We start from the raw sequence: 22,602 nt of genomic DNA on the forward strand, positions 1-22,602 counted from the left end.
CTTATTATTTAAAAAAAAAAAAAGACGGAGGACTATCAAGTACTTCTAATATTGCCTCACATCACAATGCTTTTTTTTTTTTTTTTGAGGGAACACATCACAATGGATTTCAAGAATCTTATTTGTCTAAGAATTTATTGCTTTTCCGGACAATATAAATGGACCACTGCAAAATGGACGAAATCAGCAGAAGATAGTTTCCCTTTTTGATTTGAGTTGAAGATGGGTTCGGGTACAAGCAGCAATTTCATGATTTACTGAGCCATTGTGGGGGTAGGGAGGTAGATGGGCGATGGCGATGACACACCAAGCAAAGAATTGTAAAGACTCAATTGCATGAGGAGTCAACAACAGATGCATGTGATGATGTGAAGCCTGACAAACTGAATCCATTAACTGTGATCCTCAGTGCAGTCTGTGGTGTTCAAGAATCGGTGAGTCTCAAGCATCACGGGAAGAAGAGCCGATATGAGCAATAAAACAAAATTGAGGTACCATTTCTGACATTTTGGGACAAATGTCACTCGACAGTGATCAAATTATACTTTTGTCTTGAAAACAAAAAAGAAAAAATTAGCAGGGGAGGGGATGATATTTACGAAGCAGGGACCTCAAATTGTACTTGACCATCTCATCTAGATCTAGTGCTCAATAAAATTTGGCTGCCCCACGTCTCATGCACCATCTAACCATTATCTTCCCACGGATACAAATTCAGGAAGCAGCCACCTCATAGCATCAACAGCTCAAAAAGTGCTGCTGATCATGAGTTAAAATTTTGGGAAGCTGAGGTGAAGTTGTTTTTGACCTCCACCTTTTTGACTGGCTTTTTTTTCAGCTTATATCCGAAGCCGCTTGTGTAAATTACAGAATCTAGCTTGTTTTCATTTGCACGCTAAAGACTATTGTACATGGCTGTTGGTACATGATTCTCCATCCATAAAGGTGTCACCAGGTGATCGTAACCAGCCATATTGACAGGGATAACAAAACTCTATCTCGGAGGGGCGTCTATGGTTCCCAGTTTTCTAAGCCCCGCGAGAGAATTTCTGGCTCAATTTCTTTACACGAAAAATATCAAGTGTACAAAGCATAAAGGGTGTCAATAATGTTTCATCAAAGAACCTTGTCCAGTAACTAAAGTTGCATAAATTAGTTCATTCCAGGCGTCGGGTACCCCAGGAAGACACCAATGGCTGCAATCTTGCCTTTTGGCGGAGACCTTTCGTCCACCAGTGACATTCTTACCATACACGGATGGGTGGCCATCTTTCCTAAAGTTTGTTAATCTCGTTATATTCAGGAGACACACCGGGACTTTCATTTCCTGGATCACTTCCTCCACTATCTTCATTTTTAAGGGGTAGCTATCTAGGATACTCCCAGTTACAACAGGTTCCGTCTCCCGTATACATGTTCCACCAGAATCCCAATCTCCGCCTCTGTAAAACGAAAATGATGCCTAAAAAGTTAAATCGTTGTTATCTCTCTAACGCGTTGAAAGGATATGAACATTCTGTATGAATTATTTCGAAACTGCAGTTTACGTTTAAGGACCGAATTACTTTCATGCAGTTCTTCTATTTTATTGTTTTCTTTTCTCTTTTGCTTTCTGCAAAGAAATGAAGCTACTTGTACTTGAAAAATATAGAAGAGGAGAACCCAAAGAAAACAGAAACAGGGAGTACAAATGAAAATAATACTGATGCGGCCAAGTTTGCAGAAGTGGAGAAACCAACAACCTGACGGTAAAAATAAAAATGACAAGATTGATGCAGCCAAGTGAGTCAGCTACTATTAAGCCCAGCCTTAAAATTCGATCCTAAGATGTTTCTGTGGCAGCAAAGAATTAAGTAAATTTGGGAGAGAGAGAGAATAAATCAGTAGTGAAAGGAGGCTCTCCTTAAATAGTCTCTATCCTATTTGACAAACCTATGCAAGTGTGAAAGGCTTTCTAGAAATGGTTTTAAGTTTTGAGTACCTGAAATGAGCGGATGAGTACCCACGATAAAAGATCAGCTTTCCTCTCTTCATGTTATTGTCAACCCACTTTGACCATGTCTTTATAGCTCTTCTATAAGCCTCCACAGCATCAAATTTAGGATAGATGTAGTTCCCCTCTTTGTAATAATTTTGCCTACGTAATATCAACAGACATCAGCTGCATGTCTAAAGCTCCAAATTGTCTACGCTTATTCAGCAGAAGAGGTTGTGTGTTGTTTCATGTAGGACGAATGCACTTAATTACCCAGCTAAACTACACTTGAAACATCTTTCAAGTTCCATGACCTTGTCCACTACTATGTGTAGCAAACTATGAGCTAATCGCATTGTAATTATGGTATCACTCTATATACACTCAGTATGGAAGTTTCTGATGCCATCATACATGGCATACTCCTATTCCTCTAAGCTTTGCATGTGAAGTCACGATGAGAGCTCCGTACAGTTTTAAACGCTTAAAAGAAGCAAAAGAAAGAAAACAGATGAGAGTTCAGAAAGAACAGATGACAGACTAGAATGATACAGATGTTGACTTACCCTCTAGCAGTCTTCCCATGAGTCCACCAATGAGCAGTATTGAAGACAAGAATGTCAGCTCGCTTCCATCGGCCAGCTGACTTGTCTATGCGGTCTATTGACAGAGTTGGATTTGAGTTTCCTTGTGCATTGATACGAATTCCTTCCTTGACAAGGAAATGAGATCGTACAAATTCCACTGTGCAGTTATAGTCCTGCCCATCGATTTCATGAGTGTGCCTATTAATCAGTACTATCTACATGACGTATTCTTTTATAAAGATCAAGACAGAAGAAAAAAAAAAAAGGGAAAAATGTTAAAGAAGCATGTGCTAGAAATGCAACAGACAAATGCTACATGAGGAGCTCCAACAAACATATATTGCGGCACCTTTTTTTCTCCTTTTTTATTTTTTGTGTTGGTAATCCAATAAACATTATTTGGATCAAAATCATTTATACAGGCTAAAATTTCAGATAGGCATTCCAGTTAGTAATTACAGATTCTGAAAGGGATTCTCCACCAATTACTGGCATTTCACAGATCATGAAACACAATTGTCCTTTAGGGCATGGCATCTCTTTCAAACAAAAAGCAAAATGATCCTTATTCAATCAGCCATGTTTATGATCAGAACTGCAAGATCACGGAACTAACCTCAAATTTGAAGATGTAATAGCCTCTCCCCTTTGTTATTTTGTATCCATGAACTTCATACATTTTGCTTTTATTATGTAAGCCTTCACGCAAAATGCAAAGAAGTGATTCAAATTGGTTTCTGTTCATGGAGTCACCAACCAGCATCAGCCTCTTTCCTCTTAATCTAACCAAAAAATCTGTTGCATTAAATCTGCAAAGAGGACCAGTCAGATGTCTGTCTCAAAAGATTTCGAATGTAAATTTATAGCTCATTTGAAGATAAAAACTTCAAAACCAACTATTAAGAAACTGGTCAGTAATCAAGAAATAGTTGAGAAATAGATTGATTCCTTGCCAATAACCAAAGAGCCGCAAAAATGTATAGAGTGTTTCACTCTTTCTTTCGGTTCTTATCTGCGCTCTTAAGGGTACAAGTGCAACAGATTTTCTGAGGCGTCAGAAAGATTTTTTTTTCGTTACTATTTGGTTCTTCTAGCAGAACTATTCATTTTCTTATAGGTGTAACTTCTCTTTTTTCTCTAAATAAATTCTGTCTTTTTGTCTCAAAAAAACATAAAAGATGTTCAGTTCCCAATATCTCCTGCATTCTGCTAGAAAAATAAATTTGACTATCCTATAAACCAAAAAGATAGTTTATCTTTTTGAAAAAATGTCATAGGAGCTATTGAATGCATTTTAGACAAGTTTATGAAAATTGACATTCAGATTAGGAAACCAAATGAAGGCAAGTAATGAGAGGTGGACACAAACTATTAAAGCACAATGCAAAGGTTTGGTTTTCAATCCATTGTGATTAATAACTTATGGTTGTTTGTGCTGAAATCATACGGCATAAGTATGGGCTCTTTAGAAGTAATGATTGGTGCTTAATCAGTGAAGACAACCTGGAAATTGCAAGCAGATCTGATAAGCCAAAACTCTCAACCAAAATAAAAGGGAAACTATTTAGGTAATTTTCCATAATGCCAATCATCAAGAGTAAAAGCACATGAAGTAGGGATAATATCAATTCTTACAGAGATTTTAAAAGGCTGGATTCAAATTCTTACAAGACTTGTAAGTATGATTGATGACAATATCATGCTGTTAAAGCAGAAAAAGCATACAAAATGGTAAGATCACATGAGAGGAGAATGAGAAAAAGAAAATAAAATCATCTCCTCATCACAAGGATTGGACTATGCTAAAAGACCTCAACTCTACTAGGACGTCTTCCAAATTTAAAAGTCAACCCCATAACCCTGTCTCTTGGCTTTATTTTGTGGCCAACTCTCTTGGATTCATTACCTCATTTGAGTAACTTCTGATATTGCACTAACTCTGCCTGCAATTGTATTCAATCAGCTTTTCTTTGCAGAAACTATTATTTCATACCTTTGACGAGTGAATTTGTCAATTTTAATTTTTGATATCCAAACTATCCCAGCCGATACTCCTATGATTTTCCCCCCTACAATTACTACTGTATCTGTCTCGAGATAAAATATTTCTTCTATTTCTACTGTTTTCAGTTGCTCCCTCCTTCAGTAACCTAACATTTTTATACTTGACCTGCGCCAACACAGTATCAGTAAGACCTGAATTTAACCAGATAGACATCATTCTCAGAAATTGTTTTTCATGTTAGATGTTTGGGAACAACCACAAAATACAAGTAAATTTTCCAATAGAATTTTGGAATCCACTCCAGACAACCGTAACAATCTTCTATATAATGCTGCCAGCCTAGAAAACGGCACAAAATCAACCATGTCTGGATACATTCCAGCTTCTTTCACCAGGATAGGCACTTCTTCACATTCTTCTTCAGAGTTTAATTTACGTAACCTTTGATCTTGCAGAATATGTAGTTTGTTAAATAGCTTTAACTATTTTTTGACTGTAATGTCTGACACATCTGTCCTCCATAATATGATAAACTAATATCAATAATGACCACGTGACTCAAAATTAACCAAATTAATACCAAGTTGTTCCACTTAGGCAAACCAATTTACAATGTTAACCTATACAAACATATGCAACTAGAAAAATCGAATTTTGATGAGCAGAATAGAATTATTGCCACCATCCTCAAGAGGGCTATAATAATCAGGAAAATCTAGTGTAAGAATGAAATCTAACCTTGGCAAATCACATCCATCTGGCTTCCATCTCCACTTTAAATACTCAGAGTCTGGCCTTCCATTACTTTGACAATCAAAAGCCTCATCAACGTAAGGACAAGATCCTGGTCTATATATTGGGTACTGCTCATCTTTCACCCATTTTCCCTTGTAAAAATCACAACCTTTCCACAATGCAAAATCTTCACTATAAATTTCAGAAACTGGCCCTTCTTTTTCCCTTTTTGTGTTGCTTAAATCATCATCAGATTGAGAACTTGAAGTGGAGTCCTTTCTGACTTCATTATCATTTCCAGAATCCGATGAAAAGAGTCCCTCAGAAGATGTCTCCTTACCGTCAACCGGTGCTTCTTTTCCGGTGTCCTTGTCACCAAAATCAGATTTTGAGGATGTAGGGTGCTCCTTAGTTGTTGATTTCTCATGAAATTCACCATCAAGATTCGATTTTGATGAAGCAGGTGCATCCAAAGAAGCATCATTACCATCAGCAAGCGATAAATTTGCACTAGTTTCATCCTCAAGATTCACTTTTGATGAAATGGGATTCTCAGGAGACGTATTTAGGCCATTTTTACCAATCAAAGCTACTGCATTATCATCAAGTTCAGGATCTGCTGAAATGAGTGTCTCGGTAGATCTTAAAGGTAAATTCAGGGAAGAGGGAGGACGGGTTTGTACAAACAGATCTCTGTAGATTGACAACTGGGGTTCAAGAGCGTCCCTGCTGAGGATGAATAAGGTGAAGAGAAACAAAAGCAGCAATATAAAAATTCTAAGAGTGCGCTGATTTTTCTTCTGGGAAGAAGTGGAGGCAGTTGCCATTTGGGGAAAGCATGTTCTGGTCTATTAGCATTTGATTCCTCTATTTTTCTGTTTTGTTTTGTCACAGTGAAGGAATGGGGAATGGGGAATGAATGAGCAGTTGCCAGCATTTGCCATTTTGCTAATAGATCCTCCCACGCCCTTTTAAAATTCACACAGGAGCAGAGGGAGTTGGACTTTGTGCAAATTAAGAAGCCTGCAGAGGGCTAAAATGACAAAAACGTCACATCTCTGTAATTTGGTGATTTATTTAGCCATTAAACATAATTCAAGAATTTTGCTACACTAAACAACATCTGTTTAACTAAATGTCAGAAAAGGAGAAAAGCCGACATTTACCAATCTTATCTGCAGGCTACCATATTACTAACTTAATCCTGGTTTTTGGTCCATCATTGTTTTTGATGGTGATATCATGTGCATTCATTAAATATACTTATAAAATAGGACAATCAATTAAAGTCGTTAGTCTACCAATTTGATTCCATGCAAGTATATTTCCTTTCTTATGAAGTATTTATATATTTTGTCTTACGAGGGAAGAGGTTGTCAAATGGCAATTTCTGTTTTCTTTGGATACCAATGTTGAAGTACTGTGCTACTAATAGCAGCATCAATGTTAGTATTATTTGTGTAGCAATGAGAACAGTAGTAGAGTATTAGCTCTTCAAATCAATTCCATGCCAGAATCACCTACGGCGTCCGAAAAGGCAACAGCAGACTCAAAAAGTGTCGATGAGGAAAAACGATTAACTAATTAACTGCGATTATGCATCCCAAGTGTAAATACTGCAAGCATGAAATAAAAAGTCTCCCGGCTTATTATCATATAGTGCCTAAGTTTTAAGAGGTGGTATGAAGGAGATTTTCTCTGGAGCAATAATGTCATTTTTAGACTTTGTTCAATCCTCCCTCGTCAACCGTTCCACAGCAATTTTGTTGCTTGCATGATTAGAGAATAATTTGTACGGTGTATGTGCTTAAATCTTTGAGATCGCTTATATTACGAGTAATTTTAATGATGTATGACAAAAAATTATATATTTTTTTAGGTCGTATAGAAGGAATTAAAATTTTATACTGCTTTAGAGAATTAAAATCAAGTTAATCCTTATTTATTTATTTTTTTTATCGAATACGACATAAGACACACACACCCAACTAATTAAATTTGACTGAGGGTCAAAGCTAAGAGGACCTAAAAGGTAACCTAAGGGGGATCCATAGAGCTTACCTATCCAGCCAATTGGTAACTGGAAGGCAAACCTGTGGACCTTAAGTCCAGGTTAAAGAACCCACATCCTAGCGATGTGAGACGGATGCCCATCGAATACGACATAAGACACACACACCCAATCAATTAAATTTGACTGAGGGTTAAAGCTAAGAGGACCTAAGAGGTAACCTAAGGGGACCCACAAAGCTCTTACTTTAACCGAAACAGAAAAAAAAAAAAAACATCCATACATACACATGTATCGTGCATAATTATATATATATATATGTGTATGCGCATCCACAATATATTAATAAAAGGCTAAGCAGGTCGCCTCGTACCCCGCTCCCTTGTGAAATCTGCAATTTTGATGTTCAATATGGATTACAATGCAATTCGGATCCACTTCCCTAATATTGAACTTTTGAACAGTAGCCACTTTGCAATGTCAGGGAAGGATAGATGCTGAAAATAGGGATGGCGATAGGGCGGGATGAAACGGAAGAATCCTTCCCGTCTCATCCCTTTGGTCACTCAAAAATTCCTCCACTCCCCCATTCCATCTCATTAGACCCGCCAGTGCTCTTGCCCGGCTCCATTATTATTTTTATTTTTATATTGGACTGTATTTTTATATATATCTATATAACACTAATAAATAATCTAATAATTATTCTTTTGAATTTTTAGTAAAAAAATTTAGCGTGAGATAGATTTAAAAGTCATTTTCATCTTATGAATCCATTTCTATAAAATTTGATATTATATAAAATTTGAATCAATTATCGTTATTTTTTTATAAACAACATGCCACAAAAAAAAGAGTTAACTAACATAACGAGATTATCATTTAATCACACAAAATTAACAACAAACATTATACTATATTATCACAAGAAAATATCATATTATCAATTTCATATTATATGTATATAATTATATTATGTTATGTATTGTTATATTTGATATATATAATATTAAAATTATAACCAGGAGATACCAAGGGAAGGGAAATAGAAGCGTTGGGGTGGTAGGGGAAGGGGGGTGGAGGAGAAGGGAAAGGAGGAGAGATACCAAGGGAAGGGAATAGAAGCGTTGGGGTGGTAAGGGAAGGGGGGTGGAGGAGAAGGGAAAGGAGGAGAGACGGGGAGAGAAAGAGAAAAAATAGAGGAAAGGGTGAGATGGCGAAGGAGGTGGCGGTTAGTGGTGGTAGCAATTGGGAGGGAAAAATGACCCTCCAATGAAGAGGGAGAAATGCACTTTAATAATTGTTAAAAACATTTTAATGATCTGAAATTCTAAGCTATACCCTAATTCGTAGTAGTGACAGGAGTCAAATTCATCTAAACTTTTTTCTAGAAAAAAAAAATAAAAGAAGCATTTCATTTTCTTTAGTACGGTGGTTGAAGGGGTCGTCAGATGTCTGTAAGACAAACATGGCAATGAATGACATCGAAAGTTGATAAAGCTCAAATTTTATTTTCAAAAAAATATAGGTCATGTTAAAGAAAATAATCAAAGTAAATGCATGTTTACACTAAAAATCTCTTAAACATAGAGCGTATTAAATATCTATTAAAATCATTATTATATACAATATAATTATCCAACTCTCTCACTCATGGACTAGAATTAACACAAAATTTAACCACAAAAAGCTAGTTTTTAAATAAATTTTGTTTGCATAAATGACACAAATTATATGAAAGATGTAGTAAGAATTTTATTATTCTTCAGTAAGACCAAATTGATCTGGACTAAAAAATGGTTAATTGGTTTTCTTGAAGGTATAACAATGCAGCAGTAACTATGGCGGAGGTTTTGACTCTGGAATTCTCATAGTGGATTCCTACTTTAAAGCGTTTAATTAATCATGTTGACACCTTTGTCAGTCAATTTGAGCTGTTCGAACTGCCTTCAAACGTCCATCAGACTATATATGAAATTATTGTGAGTGGATGAAACTATCTCCGAATCTCAATGAAATTATGAAATTATTGGAGAGTTTCATGTACGTTCTATTGCTTAGGACATCATAGATAATTTAAGGTAATAGTTGATAATTGGAAGTGAAGAAAAGGATGGATACTCTTAGGTAGCACGGTAAGGAATCAAATTCAAGATGTTCTCTTGAAAAACCGATGCAGTGGTTGAAGAATATAATGCCAAGGGATTTGTTGACGCAGGTTACGACGTTTTGCCTGATTCATTTGACTCAGATTTGTTTGAGTTTATGGGACAACTCAATACTAAATTTGAGGTTATTACTTATTACTACAAGATTTATAGACCAAATTCACACGACCAAAATTAATTGGACCACATCATCGACATCGATCCAGCATTTGCAATAGTCCCTCTTGCCGAGCCCATTGTTGAGATAGCCCCTGTTGTCGAGCCCATTGTTGAGATAATTGCCTAGGTAGAACCGCCTATTTCAGACTTACAATGTAATACACCACTCCGCACTTTCTCTGTTGTGTAAATTGAAAGTTTGAATTTCAGAAATCTCCAATAGTGCCATTTTATTGCCTTATTTTAAAAAAAAAAATGTAAGTATGATAATCAAATATTAAAAATAAGGACAAAAAGTATGAAGATCTACTTGTTTTAAAGAGGCCAAAATATAGTTGCTGTAACTATAAGCAATATGCTTTTCTAAAGTACAAATAAATAATAAAAATTTATTTAACACGTTTTCAAATTATAAAATAATTTTTTCCTGTAGAGTTTGTCTATTTGGTACTTTAAGGTCATATAATAAGAAATAACTATGACATTACTATTATTATTTGTTTTTGGCAAGAACGTAGATTTCTTTTATAAAAGAAGTGCTACAATTCAGGAAGATAGCTATGATTTTAAAACTTCTATATTGCTCATCTTTATTTATTCATATGCTTATTGCATGCCCTTAGATTACCAAATGAGAAAACCTTTTCTTTTTATGTAAAATGTTTTGAGCAAATTTAATAAATTTTATAAACTGTTTAGAATCTTTAATTTTTATTTATCCACATCAATGGCTTGAAAATTAGAAAAGGAGAAAATGTTTAAAATTATATTTAAACTTATTTGAGGTGCTTAGAAGGTGAAAAAGTTATTTTCTTCGTTTGTACAGTATTTCAAATAGTTTTTACATGCTTTCTTAATTATTTCTAATTTGTCAATCTTAAATTTAACTTTTGGCCATTCAACTATTATGAAATTTAACTTTTGATCCTCCAATTATTGACTGATAAGTTGCAACCCTCTAACTAATTAAAACATATAATTCTAATCCTTCCATCAACTTGAGTCGTTATGTTTAACAAAAATAGCAAGACATGTATAGCAATGACCCTTAAACTATTATAAAATTTAATGATCCTCCAACTATTTGCCGATAAATTTTATCCTTACAACTAATTAAAACGTATAATTTTAACTCTTCTATCAACTTGAGTTGTTATGTCAAACAAAAACATTACCATGTGCATAGCAAGGGCAATAATCGAGGGACATTTTCGTCTTCACAGGATATGTGCTAGGGTAAAATTGTTTTACCCTATTTGACTTATAGACTAATTTATCAAATCTTCAATTGCTGAACTTGACCAAAATCAATTGATAACCCAAAATTGAAAACCCTAAATAGTGAAATTCCAACAAAGATAGGCAACTTGAAAAAATTGAGTTGTCTTCATTTGAAATTTAATTTGTTTTCTAGTGTTGTTCTGAATTTATTGAATGCATGTGCTTCTCTTGATGTTGGATTCTTGATTGCACTATATACTATGTAGCTTCTTATCTATCCTTGAATGTTTTTGGTTTTGTTGATGTTTGAATTTTTCGTGCATTGCTCAATCTGCATTAAATCAGCATTCTTGGATGACAATGATAATAGTTGCTTCTGTTTCAAATGTTACGAAATATTTTTGAATTGCCCAATTAATTCATTTCCTTAAACTTATGTCCAACCTATAGTACCTTCCTTTCTGGTAATCCATGTCCAGAAAGGTTTTACTAGTTGGTACAACTAGTACAATACTTGAAAACCTGCCTCTGTGCTCAGCCAATAGATTTCACAATTTGAACTAACACATATATTGCTACTAGCATGAGGTTGATCATGATCAGAAAGGTTCTTGTGGAATTTTGGGGCACTACCTCGACATTTTTAAATGCTAAATGACTTTCTCCTCTTCTGTTATTCACCTCATAATCATTATCTTCGTACCATTGGAAATAGTTGTAATTTGCACAACAAAAGAATAGCTTGTTTGGATTTCTCTTACTCTCTGAAATTTTGATCGTGGCCTTCCTTTTGCACAAACAATATCGATTCCTGATGGTGAATGATGATAGTGAATTCCTACTGAAGCTTGAAGTAGCAATGATTACCTTCCCCCCTACAAAATATATGCTGATGTATCTGAACAATCTGAAGATGATGTGCTTCTCTTGTTCTTTACCAACTTCATATTCTTTATGGGTTCTATTCATTGAATCTTGCCAAAATGGTTCTGCTTTCCATTCTTTGCTTATGGCCTTTGTATTTAGTTGTACATGTCCGAAAAAAATAGTCGTTGGAACATGTTATCGTTGCAGCTACTCTCCTTTGAAAATTGCCACTGCAACTGGGTAGCAAACGAGTCAAGTAAAGTTCCAATTTAATTGTACCAAACTTGAATTAGAACTTGAACTTGAGTTCAACGAGTCCTCAATATAAAATTCGAACTCGAACTCGATCTCAAATTCAAGTCAAATCGAGCTTAGAAATATAAAAAAATAATTATTTTATTTTAAAAAAAGAATAAAATAGTAGTTTTTCTTAACAAATAATAAAATATTAGGGATATATATGTAATTTTACTATTAAAATAAAAATATATATATATACACACACACATATAAAATCAAACTGGCTCGCGAATTAACAAATTGAGCATCTTTAAACTCGAATTCGAGTTTGGTGTTGACCGAGCAAGCTTTGACTCAAGCTACTCATAATCTACTCGCGATTTGCTCGACTCGTATTAAAAGTGTCAACTGGTTGGGTTCAGGCAGGAATTGAAAATTTTAAATCCGGACCCGACCCATATACCAGACGGGTCTTGATCTTAGAGTCCCGAAACCGGGTTCGACTGGTCCGGGTCGAGTCGGGTCTAAAAAGTCCAAATTTAAATATTTCAAAATTAAATCCAAAACCAATCATAAATCCAATCTCCAAACTTAAACAAATCAATTTACAAAACTAAATCACAAATAACTCGCAATAGTCAATTGAAAATTAACCACAAATCAATCTACAAAGTCATTACTAAATTGTTAATTTAATAAAAGAATATATTTAGAAATATTTATATATTATAATTATTAATATATTGTTCGGATCCAGTTCGGAATTCTATACTCCGTATTCGATCCCTTTTTTTGTTAGAGTAACTGGATCGGATCCGGGTTCGAGTATCGAAATTATTTTTCAACCCAAAACTGAAAAAATTTATTGAATCTAGGTCAAGTCCAAATCCAAATCCAACCCGTTGACACCACTAACTCGTATGCAGACCTAACTGCAACTTTCACATACTTCTTCAATATCCCTACACGTTTTGCTTCTATATCCCAACCACCCAATTACTTAAACATTTATTAAACTAACATGTTGCACGAAATAAAAAGGTCATTTCTGGGAAAAACTTAGTGCATCCCAGGGTTCAATTGCGATCTTTCCCTTAAAAACTTAGTGCATCCCACGGTTCAATTGCGATCATTCCCTTTCTTTTCTAATTCCGCTTATCATTTAGTTACTCGGAAAAATTTAGTGCATTTCTTCCACGCAGATTATTCCAATGAAACAACTTCATTTGTCGTCATCATTGACGTATCTCAGTTGTTTTTACGGGCCAGAAGGGCAATGAGATGGCGTTTTCTAGATATAAATGAACAAAAACTTGAATAATGCAACAATGGAGTTCCTTTTTTTCTTGATATTAAAGCCCTCACCGTAAAAAGGTTTTCTCCTTTTCAATGATGAAAAGATGGAAACGTTGAACGCTTTGTCTACTGTATGACTCGAAATGGTACAGGGAAGAGAAATGTCTCCAGTAATGTGAAGAACCTTTTTCAACCAACAACTTAATTCCATAACTTCTTTCTAGTTCTTTTCTCCTTTTCTCCCAGCACGTCTGAAGCATCAAGTTGCTTCATTAGAGAGAGAGAGCCCCTAAAGCTGTGCAATCGTGCATGTGTCAACTGGTCTGAGTGTGAGAGAAATAGAGATGTCACTATAACGGAATTGAATTGAGCATATATTATTTCGCCTCTCCGCTCTCGTACTCGCGACATTAAACAACTTTCTGGTTCCCTTCCAAAAGAAAAATGTTAATAAATTTCAGGTAAAAGGAAGGACTTATTTCTGTCAGCCTGTTCGGTTCTGTTCTTTTATACCTACTTGTACAAGGACTAGAATTCAAAGCCATTAATACAGTTTGGTGAGACACTTTCCTTCCTTCTGATCCAATGGATGTTGATGTATCAATTAAAGTCTCTGCTGTATATCCAAGATACTACTACCATCATACAATACTGTAGTAATAAATATCCATCAAAAACCTTTTTTCAAATCCATCCTCCTTTCACCATCCTCAAATGCTCATTCTCATCTTCTATTCCCTTTGCCTCCCCCTACCGCAACCACACTAAACCCATCATCCCACAGGCCTGCCGACCCTTCTCTTTCAAGCATGTATCTTCCATTTTTTTCGTATGTACAATTCCTTTCTTGAGCTACCTTAACTCTTAATTGGCTTCTTGTTCTTCTACTACTACTGGGACTTTTCCTAATTAACATATTCATATCTTGGTTGCAATGAGACTACATGGTAGTACTATTTTGCTCGTGCTTGTACTTCATCAGATTCTGGCAGGTAATGGACTGACGAATGCTGCCGCAAGAGGGCTCTTCCTCACGACTCCATCAGCCAATACTATTAGCATAAACTCATCATCAGAAGATGCTGCAAGTTGTTCATTAAGCAGGTGCAACTCATTCGGACTTCATTTCTCAAGGTATTCTTCTAAACAATGGAGGAACAAGATTGATGATAATGACAAACGCATGGTTCCAACAGGTCCGAATCCTTTGCATAACAGATAGAATGCGTACATGTGATCAGCTCCTACAACTTAATTAGCCCGTGACGAGATTAACGGATGAGTAAACTTACTCAGCATGTAATCTTGGGATACTATGTAATTAAGAATTACTGGCTAGTAGCTAGAGAAAGGAGAGTATTTTTTTCTTTTGAAATTTCAACTGTTGCTTGATATTGGCTTCTAGTACTAATTTTTTTTCCCTTTCAGTTTTATTTGCTTCGTGGCGAAATTATGGCATGTAGTTTAGAGGATTCTGAGAATTTTAGTCCACCCCCGATGGCTTCGCTTCACTAATTTTCCTGAAAAGTACTCTAGTATCCATTTTAATTGATATGGTTACTTTTCATCTAGTGGTTTTTGGTTCATTACTCAGAAATTCGAGGGGAAAGTACATTACACACTGATACTAAGTACTTCATGCTTTATCATTCACAAATTTGTTCTTTTCTTTGCTGTACACAGACAGGATTGGAAAGGTATAAAATTGTGACCAGGAAAAAGTTGAGTGAAACTGTGGAAATGTTCAACTTTTGGAACAAAATTTGAGCAAACACAGTAGATTTAGCTGTTGTAGTGTTCTTACGACAAAAATACAGGAGGCCTTTTATGCCAATATTGCAAGTCTTCTTTTGGAAACCAACAACAAATCATCTTTCTTCCATAAAAGACAAAGATGAGTTGGGAGGATGGGGGAACTGGAACATTGGGTATTGGAGGGGGTTAAGACGAAGGTCACAATCACCAGAATTGTCGACTCTCGAAATCATAAAGCAAAACGGGTGTTAAATGTTAATGTTTGGGAAAAAGTGGGTCAAAGCATAGAGTTGCATGCATGGATGGATGGATAGTTGCTGCTGGGACGCTGGCTGGCTGCAATAAAACAGAAACAGAAACAGAAAGGCCAATTAAATGGAATTTGCCTCCATTTACTTTTGTCATGGAGGAATAGGAACAGGGAGGCATAGAGCATTGAAGTCTCCTTCTGAATTCTGATGTCAATTCAATGCCTTCTCACTGTTTAGGAAACAGATCCCATCAACATCGGTAACGAATTAATACATTACAATATTGCTTGAGACATGGGAGGAGTAGCTGCACAAGTAGGCCTGAAATGGAAAGCAAAGAAGAAAGCTTTGGTTTCCGGGAAATTTTGACTGATACGATGTGAGACAATACTGATGGGGATTTATAACAGAATTCCCTTCAATATTTACATTTGGTGTGAGACTAAAACGTACAGTTACCACTATCATTATGGAATGATTACGTCCTCAATTCTCATATGGCCTACGTCTGATTGGTGTTAGGCTGATCTAGATATCTTTAAATGTAGATCAAAATTGCATAAATTACCCCGTTTGCAAATGTGTTTTTTGGATGTTTGTTTAAAATTTTACTGTAATTTAATGTATAAGTTATAGAAAAAATTTTTAAAGTATGAAACTTTTTTTTCCTTTTCCTTTTCTTTTTCTTTCTTTCTTTTTCCTTTTTTTTCCTTTCCACTTCTTCTCCCTTACCTCAACACTTGCCAGCCGCCGGTGCTGGAACCTCCGCCAATGACCAGTGCCGATAAATGCAGAAGTTTTTTTTCTCTCTTCTCCCTCTCCCTCTCCCTCTTCTCCCTCCTCCTTCCTCCCTCTTCCCCGCCACCCTCCCCCTCCCCCTTAGAGAGGGGAGGGTGGCGAAGCAGAGGGGAGGGGAAGGGAGGAGGAGAGAGAGAGAGGGAGAAGAGAAAGAACAAAAAAAAAGCCTTTGTCGATGCTGGTGCCGATGTCGAAAGAGGTGATCTGGAGGTGGTGGTAGGTTGATGTGGGGGAGGAAGAAGAAAAAAGGAAAGAAGGGAATTTTTTTTTTTTGGTGTTTTTGAAGCGTGTATTTTAAAAATTTTGGAAAATTTTTTGAGATTATTATAGTTAAAGTAGTTAAAAAACTTATAAGAGAAAAACTAGGCAAAAACTTGCCTTGCCAAACAGTGCTGCGAATATTTGACAAACAAGTTTTTGGTCAAGTTTGTCTGCTACAAGTTTTTTAACAAATTTAACTACAGTAATTTCAAAAAAAATTTCAAAAATTTTAAACTATACCTTTCAAAAAATTTAAAAATTTACACACATCACAAAGGGTTCCTACAACTTCTATAGTAAGATACAGTAAAATTTTAGACACACACCCAAAAAAACTCATTTGCCAAATGGGGATTACATATTTGCAACTCCCAAAAACATGTAAGAGGTGACTGTTGTTTTACTCTTACTGTTCAAACCAATACAATTATTCTACTAATATATACATTTGTAGCTAGTGTACACATTGTAGAGTGCAAAATAATCACATGTAGACTCGTTAAAACACTTGGCTACCAAATCGGCAAAGTGTAACTTAGCGATTGCCTGTAAATAGCAAGAATGGTGCATAAATTCGCAAAACAAAAGCCAAGATGAATTGGACTTTCTTTGGGCAACTTCTGTGTAGACCCGTCTAATGGGAAAAGACATGCCTTACTTGAAAATCACCAAATGAATCTTAAAGTGAATGCAACACTGCCTCTCCACTCAATTCAAGCAGTAAAACTTTCAACTTTCAGTTTTGGGGTTCAATTTACAGACTGCATCCATCTTCACGTTTTTTCGTACCCAAGTATGTGCATAGCAGGAAGCAACCTTGTCTATATTTTCCAACCACGTTGCATTGTTTTTACCTGAAACAGTGACACTGCCAAAAACCAAAACACTTATTCTAGGATGGTCGCCCATTTACTACAGGGTGCAAGGGTATCCATTATTTGTATTGAATTCAATTAGGGAATCAAATATTTAAAACTCTAGTTTTTTTTTTTCTAACCTTTTTCATGAAATCATAGAAAGGTTATAATGGCAATCCCATCTTATGCTGGTGTTTTTCGGAAAAGCCACAGCTCTCGTGACAATGCCATATTGGCTCCTACGTTTTTTTCTTTCTAGCTGTTTTTGGACTCAACTTCAATAATTAGTAACACGTATCTGCATTCCGGGAAATATATATCACTGATCCAAAATGAACGACAATGGTCATGTACTTTACATAGAAAGCACTGATTTCAGAATTCCAAAACTACGAATTTGCTAATATGTGTATTATTTATCATCTCACAAGCCAGAATATTACTCGATTATCAAAACCCAAGAGGAAAAGGAAAACAAGAACAAAAGGAAGAAGAAGAATACCACCTAGCAAAACTGTCGGCAATAAGCACCCTTACCATTTAGAGCCGCTTGAACTTAGGTAGGAGCATATCGCGTACAGAAAAAAGTTTTGCTTCTTTCTACGGTATAAACTCGTTCCTATACATGTCATACCCTTGCAAGATGAAGAAACAGCAATGCAAACCGGGAAAACTACCGATCATTTAAATACGGGATAATTTCAGAAACCTCCCTTGAGATTTTTGACAATTTCACTTACCTCCCTTCAGGTTTGGATAATTACACTAACCTCCCTTCATGTAGTAAAATGACTATAATATCCTTCACTTATAAATAATTCCTACAAACAAAAAAACTCTACAATTACAACTAGTCTTTTATTCTAAAACAACTGCTGCCACACAAACTAAACTATTGTTCTATCTCTCTAACTCTTTCTCTTATCTTCTTTCTCCTACATCTCTTTTTTCGCAAATAGACACACACTCTCTCATCTATTTTCTTTTTTTATTAGTATAATTGAATTGAAATTACAAAATGACAAGTTGCTGGATCATATTTGTTATCAAACTAAATGAAGGTGAAAAAGACGGTGGTGATACAGAGTATATACAGGAAAATAAAAATGATAGCTACAAAGGGAATGCGGAATAAAGAAGGTTACGATATTATACCAATTGTGTAAAAAAGAATTTTGAGATATAAAAACTATAATTAGATTTGCCTAGAGACATGGGATGTGGTCTCTAGTATTGCTTTTGGTTGCTCCGTGTTGGTATTCGTAGTAGGTTACATTATTTTGGTAACAACAAGGTTAAATAGTGACATTGATCAATTCAAACATTGAATTTAGGGGGAAAAATGAGACTAAATATTAGGTTGAATGCAGACTTTAACGGTCATAGTTGATTTGCATGGAAAACTTTGAGCCGGCAATAGTAGGTTGCCAAAATTACAAGAATATGGGAATTAAGATGAAGTGATTTATTGAGTTCGTTAAGATGGTGATTATGCTGATTACAATAGTTGCAATATCAAAAAAATTTATTAATTTGTTTTTCTCCCTTCTAAGTAACAAAGGGACATTTTAGGATTTTTGAGGAGAAAGTTAACATATTGGGTCTATATTGTTACTGAAATGCTAATCATAGAGGAGGTAGATGTAATTTTTTAAACTAGAAGGGAGCTTCTTGCAATAATCAGAAACCTCAGGGGAGGTTTCTGAAATTATCCCTTTAAATAATAATAATAATAAAACAAATGTCAAAACTTTTTTACATTCTCTTTACAAAGGCATTGTAAAATGAATACAGAGTTTGCCTTTGGGTAGAGTCGTAGACCTTCTCAAGTATCAGTTTGACAATGATATGCTTGCAGAGTTTGGAAGGGTAGTGGGATTCATCTGTTTTGGAGATGAAGCAGGTGGTATTCCAGGTTTTGGAAACGAATTTGAACTACTCCGTTGTGGAGAGGGGAAGACCTCTGAGATAGTATCCCATGAAGCTGGATCATTATTCCTGCGCTTCCGGTCCAAGAAGGCTGGTCTTATTGGTGCTTCGTCCAATTCAACTTTGCATGTTAACATTGCTACGACCTCTGACATTGGTGGCCTCAGATTTGCATGAGGCTGAAGGCACAAAAAAGCTAGATGAAGTACTTGCAAAACATCCTTCTCCACAACTCCATCCTCGCGCAATTTGGGATCTACTAGATCCATCAGCTTTGACTTCTCATACAACTTCCAAGCCTATTTTAAAAAGAACAGTTTTTCAGATAACAAGTCGTGTGATACCTCACTTTACAGTTTCAATGTAGAAACTACTACAGCAGTTGAAATACTTACATATTCTGGTAGATATTGCTTTTCTGAAGGCAAAGCAAGATCTGTGTTTTTCCTGCAGCTGATAATCTCAAGCACCAGAACTCCAAAACTATAAATATCCGCCTTTTCAGATAATTCTCCTCTTATGGCATATTCAGGTGCTGTATAACCTCTGAAAGAATTTAAAAGAGGCGGTTACCAGCCAGAACACAAAGAAATCAGATCCAGAAGATGCACTTCTTTTCTGTGTGATAAAAAACAGAAAATGCATACTTTAATTCAAGAAGTGTAAATCTTCAAATTCACGTTTTTTGAGAAGTGATTCACTTTCGTCAGTTGGCATTGTTGATTAGCAGTTTGAAGCTTCTATATCCTTCTTTAGCATGCCATTCAAAACTCTGTCCAAAAGAGACTAAACACCCTCATCATATTACTGCAAAAGACTTTGCTTCAGACAGGTCTGATTGCTTATGCAACTAGAATGACTTCAATCACTGCTGGTGTAACAACGACTAGGGCAAATAACAAGGAACTGATGGCCCATAGTAGGGGATGCTTTATTTGTCTAAAGCTAAAAAATAGCCTCCAATTGTCAATAGGTGGTACATCATATTGATGATGGAGTGCTAATTGGCTATGCTATAAGCATCATCCATTGAACTGTAACAAACTGCAGAGTGTTGCTAACTATGGGATACTGAAAAAGAACTACATAGTATGGCATGAAGTCTTCCACACAGTTGTCGATGCACTTGGGAAATATTGGGTTACAAAGCCTGAGAAAACCATCTACTTTGAAGCAGCCAGATTGTGCAATCCGAGATCTTGTACAACAGGGTATAATTCAGTAGACAAATACAACTCCGTTTAAACTTATTTACGCTTATATCGTTCTCTATGAGATTCTGAAGGCACAAGTATTTCTATTTTATGTTCTTTTCCTAGCTTGTAAGAACAAAATTTAGTTTACAGAATTGAAACTAATAATCTTGTTAGTTCATGGTAGAGTAATGCGAAGATGCAATTCTATCTAGCTATAAATGGAACATACTTACAAGGTTCCAGCAAATGTAGTGCTAAGATAAGCTTGATCCTCGGGGAAAAACCTGGCTAGGCCAAAATCTCCAATTCTTGGTTGGAACTTGTCATCAAGAAGAATATTGCTGGCTTTAATATCCCTATGAACAATTCTGAAATGTGAATCTTCATGCAAGTATTGCAAACCTCGTGCAACCCCAATAATTATTTGGAAACGAGTGCTCCAGTTCAAGAATACATCACTTTTTCCTGTCCCATTGTAGAGAAAAAGCATAAAGCAAAACATTGAAGTACAAATCAATTTCTGTTAATTCCTCAATCAGTTAATCGTTCCTTTTGAAGTCCTATTCTAGAACTCTTGTATTTCAATGCTTTCGGCTCTCACTAGCCATCAATCATCATATGAAACATTTACTAGCTTGGTGTTCATTACCAGATTTAAGTATGATATTATCTAGACAATATAAAGAACAGACTAGATAACAGTTGCATTCTAGACGACGAATGTGTCTATTTTCGAGAAACTAAAAGGAAATCAGATAAAGTTCACCAAGTATGAAGATTGGTCTACAGATGGAAAATCTCAGAGATTTTAGTAGGTTAAAGAGGGGAATATTCTTCCACCCTATTTGCCCTTCCTTAAACCTATTTCTCTTCACCTCAACGGTTCTCCTAGATATATCCAACTAAAGTGATCTCTGCTGTAGAGCAAATTTACATAATATTAAAACATGAGGACAATCCAGTCAAAAAACAGGAGATACGAGGAATACCATATATGATGATGTCCAAACTCCTATTTTTCATGTACTCATAGACAAGAAGCCGCTGAGCTCCATCTGAGCAGCACCCAAGAAGGCGGACAAGATTCTTGTGCTGTATGCTGGTTATCATCCTTACCTCAGAAAGAAATTCTGACTCTCCTTGTTGGGATTTTTCCAGGGATAGCTGCTTCACTGCAATCAATTTTCCATCTTCTAGTTTCCCCTGGTAATAGCAACCATCAAGTTGAATAATCTACTGTTAATTAGCAGCACAAAAAACAATAGACTAGATTTTTGCTTTAAAATTTCCAAGCACCTAAGTGATGAACACCATTTATGTCAAAAATGATGCTGCATGACTTAGCAAATAGTCAAATTAACCTATTCACCCTACGGGGGAGTTAAGGCAACAAGATGTCCAGCTCTCTTCATATAATTATGCAAAGACTAGTATCAGATGGACCATCATGTTTCTTACAAGCCACAATTACTGCAGGCCAGAGACTCAAACTCATGTTTAATCTTTTTCACATCTTGGAAAAACAAGAAAGGACTAATACATTGACAGTCGAAGTAATCATCAATACCAGAAAGACTGGTCCAAAGCCACCTCTTCCAAGCAGATTGGCGTGATGAAAATTTTTGGTAGCCTTTTTTAGGGTCTCGAAGTCATAATAGCTTATTGTATGAAGATTTCCACTTAACACGTTTGTTGTCCCTGCGATTGATTATAGTGGAGAACTGTAATGAGATCTCTTTGAGATTAGCTATAACCAATTGTCATATTCTCTAATACATACCACATAAGCCCTTTTTTGGGCCAGCAGTAAACATTTTCAGCCTTCCTGTTTTGATAAATTTGTTGTAGATGAAAAAGAGCACAAGCAATATAATGAGCACAACCATCCCTCCAAGGAGAAAGAACAAGGCTGATGAGGAATGCTTTATGGGACTTTGTAAATCAAGCATTGGGGGTGTTGCCGATGTTACTGCATCAAGAAAGTAGAAACACCTTTCCATGGTAAGATCAAATATCAAACCAATACATGAGACATACCTAGCAGCAAATTGCTATACAAGAAAATATGTTGAGAAAGAAAGGAATGTGAGAACATTCAACCAAGCAAATTTTATGTGATACAGCACTGTGCTTCAGCCAGTAGTATGAATGCATGTGGAGAAACTCTAGCCATAAGAAAGCAGAACAATCGCTTTTTAACAGTCTTAAAAGAAATTAACCTAGTGGAAATTTATAGGATTAGGATTGTACTATGACATTTGTGTGAAAATTCCCTCCAAATTATGAATTAA

General features: G+C 35.8%; 2 protein-coding genes across 3 annotated transcripts; both read right to left on the bottom strand.

The window, feature by feature from the left end:
* Positions 1 to 860: 860 nt before the first annotated feature.
* On the bottom strand, positions 861 to 6,217 carry LOC113775496 (protein trichome birefringence-like 5). Of its 2 annotated transcripts, XM_027320402.1 has the most exons (5): positions 5,306 to 6,217; positions 3,179 to 3,371; positions 2,542 to 2,735; positions 1,982 to 2,137; positions 861 to 1,442 (listed from the first exon to the last, which is right to left on the bottom strand). In XM_027320402.1, exons 1-5 carry the CDS (start codon positions 6,127 to 6,129, stop codon positions 1,103 to 1,105), a joined length of 1,707 nt encoding a protein of 568 aa, XP_027176203.1. In that variant the 5' UTR covers positions 6,130 to 6,217; the 3' UTR covers positions 861 to 1,102. The 2 variants fall into 2 exon arrangements, with proteins under 2 accessions (XP_027176203.1, XP_027176204.1); XM_027320403.1 differs by lacking the exon at positions 1,982 to 2,137.
* Positions 6,218 to 19,018: 12,801 nt separating this feature from the next.
* Positions 19,019 to 22,311, bottom strand: LOC113773569 (cold-responsive protein kinase 1-like). Its single transcript, XM_027318205.1, has 6 exons — positions 22,095 to 22,311; positions 21,879 to 22,009; positions 21,301 to 21,514; positions 20,545 to 20,776; positions 19,511 to 19,661; positions 19,019 to 19,414 (listed from the first exon to the last, which is right to left on the bottom strand). Exons 1-6 carry the CDS (start codon positions 22,309 to 22,311, stop codon positions 19,019 to 19,021), a joined length of 1,341 nt encoding a protein of 446 aa, XP_027174006.1.
* Between the last annotated feature and the right edge of the window lie 291 nt (positions 22,312 to 22,602).

The sequence above is a fragment of the Coffea eugenioides genome, chromosome 6, assembly GCF_003713205.1.
Source record: "Coffea eugenioides isolate CCC68of chromosome 6, Ceug_1.0, whole genome shotgun sequence".
Classification (NCBI taxonomy): domain Eukaryota; kingdom Viridiplantae; phylum Streptophyta; class Magnoliopsida; order Gentianales; family Rubiaceae; genus Coffea; species Coffea eugenioides.